At 35.0% G+C, this 10,895-nt stretch overlaps 2 protein-coding genes across 3 annotated transcripts in view; both read left to right on the top strand.

The window, feature by feature from the left end:
* The window catches only part of LOC111381563 (S-adenosylmethionine synthase 3-like), a 20,685-nt gene extending 19,454 nt beyond the window's left edge, over window positions 1-1,231 (top strand). The window contains exon 3 of one of the 2 annotated variants that reach the window (XM_023005354.1): window positions 1-1,231. In XM_023005354.1, the coding sequence (XP_022861122.1) occupies window positions 1-921 (921 nt within the window). In that variant the 3' untranslated portion in view covers window positions 922-1,231. The other variant, XM_023005355.1, reaches the window with a different exon arrangement.
* Window positions 1,232-3,021: 1,790 nt separating this feature from the next.
* Window positions 3,022-6,109, top strand: LOC111381570 (dual specificity phosphatase Cdc25). The gene is made up of 3 exons (XM_023005362.1): window positions 3,022-3,178; window positions 3,291-3,429; window positions 5,755-6,109. Exons 1-3 carry the CDS (start codon window positions 3,096-3,098, stop codon window positions 5,917-5,919), a joined length of 387 nt encoding a protein of 128 aa, XP_022861130.1. The 5' UTR covers window positions 3,022-3,095; the 3' UTR covers window positions 5,920-6,109.
* Window positions 6,110-10,895: the final 4,786 nt, after the last annotated feature.

The following is a 10,895-nucleotide window of genomic DNA, read 5'->3' as shown; positions in this document are numbered from 1 at the left end:
CTTGATGCTGACAACTGCAAGGTCCTCGTTAATATTGAGCAGCAGAGCCCTGACATTGCTCAGGGAGTTCACGGTCATCTCACGAAGAAACCTGAAGAAATTGGAGCTGGTGACCAAGGGCACATGTTTGGCTATGCCACAGATGAAACACCAGAGCTCATGCCACTCACTCATGTCCTTGCCACTAAGCTCGGGGCCAAGCTCACCGAAGTGAGAAAGAACAAGACTTGCCCATGGCTAAGACCAGATGGTAAGACCCAAGTTACCGTCGAGTACGAAAATGACGGTGGTGCCATGGTTCCTATTAGAGTTCACACTGTCCTCATCTCAACCCAGCATGATGAGACGGTTACAAATGATCAAATAGCCAAGGATTTGAAGGAACACGTGATCAAACCCGTGATTCCTGCTCAGTACCTTGATGACAGAACAATCTTCCACCTCAACCCATCGGGTCGATTTGTTATTGGTGGGCCACATGGAGATGCAGGACTCACTGGTAGGAAAATTATCATCGACACATATGGAGGCTGGGGTGCTCATGGTGGAGGTGCTTTCTCGGGCAAGGATCCTACCAAGGTGGACAGGAGTGGGGCATACATTGTTAGGCAGGCGGCAAAGAGTGTAGTGGCTTCAGGACTTGCCCGTCGATGCATAGTGCAAGTTTCGTATGCTATTGGCGTGGCAGAGCCACTTTCAGTGTTCGTTGATACCTACAAGACGTGTAAGATTCCAGACAAGGATATACTAGCCCTTATTAAAGAGAATTTCGACTTTAGGCCTGGAATGATTGCCATCAACCTTGATCTTAAAAGAGGAGGAAACTTCAGGTACCAAAAGACTGCTGCCTATGGACATTTTGGCCGTGAAGATGCCGATTTTACTTGGGAGACTGCCAATATTCTCAAGCCTAAAGCTTGAGTTTGTGGGCTGTCAGCTAGACAGTACTTCTGCAAACTGAATTTGCGTACAAATCATATAGGTTCCAGATGAATAAAAATGAGCTTCGTGAGATACATGGATATGATTCGTTCTAGGTCCCGGATTGAAGTTTTCTGCACTTGAATTTAAGGGATTTGAGAGTTTGGAGTATTTGTTATATGTGTTTCTTGATTTTCTTTTTCCATTTTCTCGTATCTCTCCTTTAGCTAGCTATTGTCAGAATGTGTCTTTATGTATTACTGTCTTTAGTCATGATTTTTGAATTCATCGAACCATAGCTTTTTAGTTATTACTGTCTGAACATGCTTTCTTTTACCCTTTATTTTGCTAACTGAAGTAAATTTACAAGCAAAGCATATTTATTATATTTAGCCAAGCGTGCACTTAGCCTTCACCAGCTTATTTTTTGATCAAATTTAACTCACCCGATAATTTTCATGTCCAATAGGACCAAAACTATGATCAGAGACTGTGCTTGTGGCCTGTTTGACTCTCATAATATTCTTGTGTTTATCAAACCAAAACGCTGCTGTTCAGGCTAATTGCCTATTTCCCAACCATTGGACCATCGCTTTGTTGTCAAACTGTCTTGTAAAATTTCCACATTCGGTTTTAGAACATGGGTTTATAAGTACATAATAAGTACATATATTTGTATTGGCCTTTTTAATATGAAATCGTTAATTTACACAAAATGTTCTTATCATTTGCTTTCATTGTGCATATCGTCCATATCGTTTCATTTTTGACATTTGGACTCTCATATCTACCATTTTTTTAGCAAATCACTCCTTCCGTCTCAATCCATTCATTTACTCCGTCAAAATGTTGTGTGCAGTCCACTCATATGATTTGTCCACGGCTAATTAATTAAGATACTAATTGGTCATATTTTCTAGATATTCTAGATTTGCAACTTACACAAATCATAAGTTCTGGATGATATCTTGAATTTTGTCTTGAACGCAAAAAATTGAATATGCAAGACAAATATTGAGTTTTCTAGTGCAATCTCGAGGTATCTATGTCAAAATTGGGTATGCTGAACAAATATTGAGTAGACCGCACAAATTTCGAGTTTGCTTGACTACTAAATTTTAAATTCACATAATTTTTGATCCTCTAACTACAAATTCGAACTTCTTTTTTTACATTAAATCTCTAAATTCAATTATATTTTCAATGATACAATTTTCCTGTGGAGATACGCGTATAAAAAAAATTATGTACTAATTTCCTTACACAGTCTGAACATAGGTTCCTCACTTTGTAATACAGGGCATGTGTGAAAATTAATACATAACTTTCGTTGCATCTATTCAAAGGGAAAATGATAAACCATTGAAGATTAATTGAATTTAGAGTTGTTGATAAAAAAAATTCAATCACGCTATACTTATATATTTCTTTACATTAACTTTTATACTCTTCCATGTGGCAAGATCGACACTCTTGATTATAAACACATCCATTACATCACTGTTGAGATTTCTTCCACATAGAAAGATGTCAACCACAATGTACACATAATCGTAAAAAACTATATACATTTGAAGTTAGGTAGTCGAGTAGATATGAGATTTTTAATAAACTCGATATTTGCATATCATATTCCACTTTTACATAGGAAACTCAAGTTTTGCACATAAAGCTGAATATTTTTCTAGATTTGACCTGCAAAATCGCCAATACAAGTTTGAAATGACACCCATAACTTTGAGATTTTTGTTGAGTTAAAAATCTCACATTTTGTTTTAGTATGTCAAATCTCGAATTTTTAGAAAAAGATGATCAATTAGCTTCTTGACAAAATTACTGTTGGACGAATTACATGCGATCATTTGATGGAGCAAATGAATGTACTGATACAACAGTAATGATTTTTGTGAAGAACAATTGATCATAGGACTACAATAAGGACACTTTACCCATATCAATTAGATAATACATTTTGGTGCTTATAATTTATAAGCCATAATTTGTTGACTTAAAAATTGAAAATTGCTAGTTATATTCCACTTTCAAGTTTCAAGCATTTCAAAAACTGGGGCCATATAAAAGATTCCTCTTTAAAAGCGTGTTTTATACCGACCCAGTTGCAGTAGACGAGAAAATATACAAAGAATACGCTGCCAATCAGAGAGGAGGAGGAGATGGCTCGGAGCATCACATACATCACCGGTTCTCAGCTTCTCTCCGTCAAACGCCGGCCCAACATTGCCGTCGTCGATGTCAGGTAGCCTTTTATTTATTTATTTTTAAATAACTATAATTTAGTGAAACATATTAAATACTAGCGATCCGTTTATTTTGGTTTGATCGGATTTATGGGATTTTATTTTTTACAGGGACGAGGAGAGGAACTACGATGGGCACATAGCGGGGTCACTTCATTATGCTAGCGATACGTTTCTTGACAAAATACCCAGTCTTATTGAAGCTGCCAAGGACAAAGATACCCTTGTTTTCCATTGTGCTCTCAGCCAGGTTTGTTTCTCGTATATTTTGTTTTCGCCTTCCCTCCCAAGCTGTTCATCATTTATTACCCACCTGGCTTAAATATGAAAAAAATAATTAGATTGAGCTATCCGACGTTTGAGCTTTCGAGATGGAACCCAAAGAGACTAAAAAGCTCAAAACAAGCAATCTGATTTAGTAATGCTATTTAGCACCACTAGTCTTAAAAATACAAGTATAGGTGATACTAATTTAGCATTAAATGTGACTTACTATTATTAAATCACTTAATTCTACTTTTCATTCAACCTAACACTTAGCGCCACTAAAATTGTGTTGTAGCATCAGTTTGCTATGTATCATTATTCAATTTGATTGTCTAAAGTTCAACTGAGACAATGCATGTTAAGGGTAGCACCAGTGTGCTATGTATCATTATTCAATTTGATTGTCTATAGTTCAACTGAGACAATGCATGTTAAGGGTAAAATCTTATATGGCTTAAAATTGAAAAACTCAAGACTGCAATTTTGCTCGATATCTTGATTGGGCTTCATCTAAATTAGAATATGTGGTTTTCCTTTCGGCCTGAAACAGTGATACAATTTGATTCTCCTGAAACTTGTGTAGTATCTTGTAGCTTATTTGCCTGTGGGTCATTATAGTGTGGTTGTGTTGCCAGTTGGAAGAAGGATTAAGGGCAGAATCATTTTGCATTAATTAGTTTCCATCATTAAGTATTTCACTGTTCTTTGATTAAAATTTTGTTTTATAATTAGTCCTATGAGGTGATGCTTCGCTAAAGTTTGTTTTTGTTTATGGAGTATGCTTTGACACAAATATAGTTTGTAGGTTATGCTTGTTGTCTATCCATCAGAACTTTGCCCAGACTAAACTGCCCGATGGCCCTTTGTCCTTTGGTAACATTGGATGTATGTCACTGGGTAACAAGTGTTGGATTTTGTGTGCTCTTTGTGACAACTAAGGTTTCTTTTCATTTTTGCCAGTCAGTGGTATCATCATTAGGTAATACAATTATACAAAAACAGACCAGATTGTGAGTGCACGCTGAGTGTTAATTGCCACCCCTTGTTGCATTTTCTTTTCTCTCTCTTTCATTCCTTTTGCTTCGAAATTAAGATTTCGTAAGCAATTATGTCACTTCCCCCCGACGACACCTGAATCACAATGATAGAATGCTTAAATTTTGTATGTGAAATGACACTTGAACGATCAACTGGCAGATTCAAAGCCCTAGATATGGTATGCTTACGATAAGTTTACCTATATATTGATTTATCTGTCTTTCTGATTTATAAGAAAATATAGTCGAACTTTTATTCTTATTGACAACTATATTACTCAGTTCAGAATATTTTCTTGAAATTGTTCTGGATGGATAAAACCCCTTTAAAATTTGCCGTAAGGTAAACTATATGGTTTTTTGGGTATTGAATGCTATGTGTCATTTTAAGTGGGACTGAGTGGAAGTAAATTCAGGAGGGAATGTCAGCAATGGAAGTTCTAACCCAGAGTTGGGTCAACTACTTCCAGAAATGAGTGATGTGGAATATGGATGGAGACGGAGCTGTGCTGTTAGATACTTGATGTGGGGTTAGATATAAGTAAAGTGAACTGCATTTAGACCACCTAGAGTGCTTTAGACGCACTGTATTAAATAGTTAGTTTTTGTTTGAGATTGACAGACTGTGCAGATGAATGGAAGGAAATTGAAGATTTGTTTAGAATTTTTATGGTGCCTCCCAGATATGGTAGAGGCTCAAAAAGTTGGTCATGTGCAGTTGGAGAAGAACAAACTATCTAAATACAGATCCAAACTTGCATCAGAAGAAGTTAAATGCTTGAGTGCTCAATCAAAATGCAAAAGCAACTCCAAATGAAGAAAGAAAATAAAGAACTCAAATATTCTCGTGGCAATGATTCTGCTGTAGGGTTATAAGATGTCTTTCTTTCTTTTGCTTGTCGTAGATTTGTTATCCAATGGATTGAGGGTTTTTACGGAGAGTATGCAGTTGGTTTTGTGTTGGATTTGATGTGGGTTTGTGTGCAAGCTCTTGGGATATTGTAAACGATCAAGTGAAGTTTCAGTTTGTACTTTGTACTTGGGTCGAACTCTCTTAGCAATTTGTTGGTAAATGTTTACCTATGAAAAAAATTTCCACACTCTATCTCATCACGTGATTTACATACTCTTGGAGTTCCAACTAGATGGATCTTCAACTTAATTGTTGCTAATAAATTATTTCACTTTATCAATTGATTTGAACACCCAATAAATTTTATACTTAGCTGATTATTAAATTGATATTTGACTAGCAAATGCTTCTTCTGCAGGTTCGTGGACCCAAATGTGCTAGAAGGCTTGCTGAGTATCTTGCTGAGGTGAAAGAAGAGACGGGGATAAAAAATATCATGGTTTTGGAACGCGGTTATAATGGTTGGGAAGCCTCGGGAAGGCCTGTTTGTCGCTGCACCGAGACTCCCTGTAAGGGTGAATGAAGTCAAGTCTGCTGGAAGTGTCAATGCAAACATAAAATAAATTCACTGTAGTCTTGAATCCGTGAGGGTGAGTATATGGATTTATAAGAGTATCAATATTGATGAATATGTGAGCTTTGTGTATGCTACATCATATAAGAAACTTTAAACTTCTTTTTAAGGCAATGAGAAGTGATGATAATTTAAGGTATTGCAGAAGAGAACCTACAACTAAACGTTACTTTTTCTGTTGTGTATGTGAGATTTGATGCATCAATCAAATTTTCTCCTTATGATTTGTATATTCTACTCATCAGAGTTAATGACCTAATAATATTTTTTATGAAGCAAGAAAACTTTATTCTTTTAATTTGAGAAATAAATGTTCATGTTAAAACAAAATGGTATATATAATTTTTTAAAAATGTTTTACCTCTATTTGTTAATCCACGTATAGGTGGAACTTTGCATAAGGCACACGTGTTGTTTAATAAAGTTAACGATATCAGTCATTTAGTATCATAATTACTTGATCAGATGAATTAGTTTAATCAAAACAAACCAAGAATTGATTCAAAAATCAATTTGGTTATACGTCAAAACAAGAAATTTGGCATCCATTACAATGGCATAAGAAATGGTTGATTTGTTCTTTTTTTTTTTTAATTTAATTAATTCTTTTACCATTGATTAGAGCATGGTTCGACGATTCGACCCTTCAACTCTTATTGGTCAATGTTCGGGTCAAGTTTTAAAATATTGGTCTTCCGGGTATTATTTTCAATTTTCTTGAACATAGGGGTGTGTTTGACTTATCAAAAACTCGGGGTAGTAAATACGAATTTCGGAAGTTAACCAGCCCAAACTCGCTATCTTGACTCCGGGCAGATAACATAGAAAACAATCCCGATCGTCGTCTAAGCGCAGAAGAAATTAAAGCAAATTGACCTCTGCAAAAATGGTGAATTCTCAATTCTCACACCTCTTTTGGTTCAATCTGGTTTTGCATTTGTATATCTATAATCGCTAATAATCGACCCTTCAACTCTTATTGGTCAATGTTCGGGTCAAGTTTTAAAATATTGGTCTTCCGGGTATTATTTTCAATTTTCTTGAACATAGGGGTGTGTTTGACTTATCAAAAACTCGGGGTAGTAAATACGAATTTCGGAAGTTAACCAGCACAAACTCGCTATCTTGACTCCGGGCAGATAACATAGAAAACAATCCCGATCGTCGTCTAAGCGCAGAAGAAATTAAAGCAAATTGACCTCTGCAAAAATGGTGAATTCTCATTTCTCACACCTCTTTGGTTCAATCTGGTTTTGCATTTGTATATCTATAATCACTAATAACTCTCTCTCTCTCTCTCTCTCTCTCTCGCACACACAAAAACTAATATGGTGTAGGTTTGCTTGGCGTGTTTGTTACCACTCTTTCTTGTGCCGATCGTCAATTTATTGCCCGTCATCTTCCATTTGATCATGGTATATTTGTTGCTCGGCTGTTATTATGTAATTTTATTTTTGGTTTTCAATTTTTAAGAAATTAATTTGGTTCATAAATTGTTTTAGGCAAAGGTATATGGGTTAATCGGATGGGAATACCGGAAGCCGGAGAGAGCGCCCCCTGCTTGTCCATATAAACCCTCCGCGAATAAGACCACTGCCAACAATTCAGTAAGTCATACTTGCGCGAGCGTGCTTTTATTTTGCATTTTTTCCTATAGATACTATGTGATTAGTTTGCAGTGTGATTAGTATTTTAGAAGATATAGATACTATGGAGTATGGACATCTTTTGTGAGCCATGAGCAGGTGTTTGCTAAATTCAGCAGAAGGTTAACTGAAGACTCTTGATTTTGGAAACAGCTTGATACCTATTGACTACGAGCCTGTGAGACTAGGTGTTTAAAGATTTGCTGGATAAGTAACATTCAGTGTTTTCTGTACGAGCATACTTTAATAGGTCTACCTTTATTTCTGTTAAGAGCTCTAGGGAATTAGGAATTAGCTATATATAATTATGACTTGAAAATTTGAAGTAGTTTCTGTAGAACAAAGCAAGCGAGCCTTGATATCTACTTCTTAAAAGCTTGTTACTGGTTAATTTATAAGATTATTTGGATCCAAATTAAATGCATTTGGGACTGTTAGATTGCCTATATTGACAGTTAATACAACGACAAACTAAGTCTTGTTTCAGGGCATTTCAAAGGATCAAATGGCATTTCTAAAGCTTAATCAAGTGGCGTTTTCAAAGGATCAATAAATTCAAATTTTTTGTTGCTGATAGCATCTTAGTATGACAAAATATCACTGACAAATGCAAACTGGAGTTGAATAGATTTAGGGTTTTTTCTAAGAAAATGAAAAGAAAAATGGAAAAATTTAAGATATTTGAAAGAAAAAAAATGTGGGAGTCATGTTACTAGAGCATGCAATTGAGGACGAATGGCTGCTCTTCTGTTTTATCTTTAAAAATAGAGAGTGTTTTGGTTGGTTGAATTTGAAGATAGCTGAGTCCTTGATGGTGGAAAGAAGAGTCATAAGATTTATGTTGAGATAAAATATATTTCTTGAGAAACAATAAGACAATATTAAGGAATATTCATGAGGCTTACTGACAATGTCCACTTTAATGGAAAATGAGTAGCATAATTTGGTAGTCATACTTAGTATCTCTTTTTCCTGTATAAAAGTTAAAAGTTTTTAGTTTTGACCAATGTGGATATACTATATATAAATATGGAAAGTCTCTGCAGGCATGCATGTCTGTAAGTTATCTTCCAGTTGAGGGTTAGATGTATTATTTTGTTTTACTAAATAAGAGGCAATAATCAAATATTATGCCTAACGTAACAAGACTTTTTTTGGAAACTCTCATTATAGACTAAACCTTTGAGAGGTATGATGTGGAATTGTGGTTATCCTATAACAGCTAGTTCTAAAATTGTGATGGTGAAATGGACATTTTGTACCTTCATGGTTATGCTGCTGGATGCTTTCATGGATTATAAACTTATGGGTGCTGAAATTCACTATCGTGTTTGGAAGTGACAGCGTGCTACAGGTCAATTATGAGTTTCTTAGAATTAAGCTTTAGAATCCACAGTCTACAGTTATGACTTGTGAATTTGTTTTATCAGTCATGCTCTGTGCTTCTCTGTCCCAATTGTATTTTTTTTTATTTTTTACTGTGGCATTATTCTTCTCAAATTCAATACCTAAATTCAATGCCTTCATATGTTATATATAGCTTCTGTACCTTCCTTTCGTTCTCTCTCTTTTATTTTTCCTGGTAATGAACAGTATTTTTGTACTATTTTTATTTGAATATAGACGTATCTTGAGAATTCAATATAAAAGTCCATATAGAAATTTATTATAATTTTCTGTATTTAAAATATGGATTACAGACACAACAAATTCCAATTACTTATTTTTGGAAGTTTCAATCTGAAAATGCTCACATCCCGGATCCAGGCCATTTCTAACTGCAATGTGAAATGATTGGTGATTATTTTGTCTGTGTTGCTCTGTGAATTGCAAGTTGCTGGAAATTATGATTGGCTCAGAATCTTAGATTAATCAGTCTAAATAATATTAGTTTGTGTCCTTCCTTCGGCTCACATTCTTCAGTATTGGTGTTTCCTCTCTGCTTGTCATACCAATTTTTATTACATCTTACTTTTTATTTTCACCAACTCTTCCAAATGGTTATTGTGCTACATCTTGTGTATCAGCAGGTTACAGGAGAACAGAACGGTATATCCCCAGATCCTTCACATAAGTCTGTAGGAGTGGATGATGTCAAGCAAGATTGAAGTTGGAAATTTCTGTGTTTTGAACATATAAGTAAAATATAATGTAATGAATTGATGGAATGCCCTAATCTAAAAAAGATGTATGTTCTCAGATTACTTAAATCGATGTGAGTTACTGAAGTTTGACTAATGATCTGTGCTTTCTTACAAGACCTAGTTGTGCTTAGTTGTTCATGTAGTTCACATACTAGTGTGAAAATTTACATTTAGCAAAGCAGTTTCCTTGCATACTGTCTTTTTCCCAGAATTCTGAGCCTTGTCCCAGTCTTCTGATGGATTGCCCAAAATGCTGTGTCTATTAGCCTTTGAAATTACATTTGTGACCATCAATCTGCCTAATACACGTCTTTTTTTCCCAGGAACCAGGCATCTAAACAGGTAGGTAGAATTACAGATAATGTATCATTTTTCCTTCTTGATGCTTTGTGTAGTGTCCTTTACAGATCCACACACAGATTTAAACAACACTTGTGTACTCGAAACAGTTCGACTCTGCACGGATCCTGCCCGGAAGAGTACAATTCAGGAACTGGTGTAGAATTGTTTAACATAAACAATATTAAACCATTTGAATAAGAAAAAGTTCATAAAATGGGAAAAAAAAAAAAATTTCGTACGACAGGATTACGTGTAATTATGACTAAAATTTGAAACATTCATGAAAACTTCTTATAAAATGAGGGCTAGAAGAAAAACAGTCCAAGAAAATTTTGAATTAAATGACATAGTATTTATTTTCACTCGGGTGAAAAGTTGAAATTGGTGTGGCAAAGATTTTTATCGATTATCCATTGAGTTAAAAAGCCCACATTGAACGTGTAGAATTATTTTCATTATGATAAATAAATTAATGTTGGGATTGAAACTTCAGGACTCTACTATTGATCTGGAAAGATACAAATCAAAACGTATCTATCTGTTTTCTTCTCGGTTTGTGGAATCTTTCTGCTTGAAAGGCAACCCCAGAATGATGTTAAACACTAGAATTTAAGTGAAAAAATCCAATTATTAAATAAATACTGCTTATAAGCAATTTAAGGTTATTTTACTTATATACAAGAGGATACAGGCTAATATTCCAAACAATACCAAACCTTTTCATGGTAATTTAGAAATTGGAAATATGGGGCCACTTACTTTTAATTAAATCTCAATATTGGCTGAATTTTTT

This window comes from Olea europaea, unplaced genomic scaffold, assembly GCF_002742605.1.
Source record: "Olea europaea var. sylvestris unplaced genomic scaffold, O_europaea_v1 scaffold2333, whole genome shotgun sequence".
Taxonomy (NCBI): domain Eukaryota; kingdom Viridiplantae; phylum Streptophyta; class Magnoliopsida; order Lamiales; family Oleaceae; genus Olea; species Olea europaea.
This window is presented reverse-complemented; position numbering and strand designations above follow the sequence as displayed.

What these genes read in the sequence shown, in the direction of transcription:
- LOC111381570 (XM_023005362.1), top strand. Translation starts at nt 3,096, where the DNA reads ATGGCTCGGAGCATCACATACATCACCGGTTCTCAGCTTCTCTCCGTC. An exon ending in ATTGCCGTCGTCGATGTCAG is followed by an intron (nt 3,179 to 3,290) that starts GTAGCCTTTTAT and finishes TATTTTTTACAG; the next exon opens with GGACGAGGAGAGGAACTACG. An exon ending in TCCATTGTGCTCTCAGCCAG is followed by an intron (nt 3,430 to 5,754) that starts GTTTGTTTCTCG and finishes CTTCTTCTGCAG; the next exon opens with GTTCGTGGACCCAAATGTGC.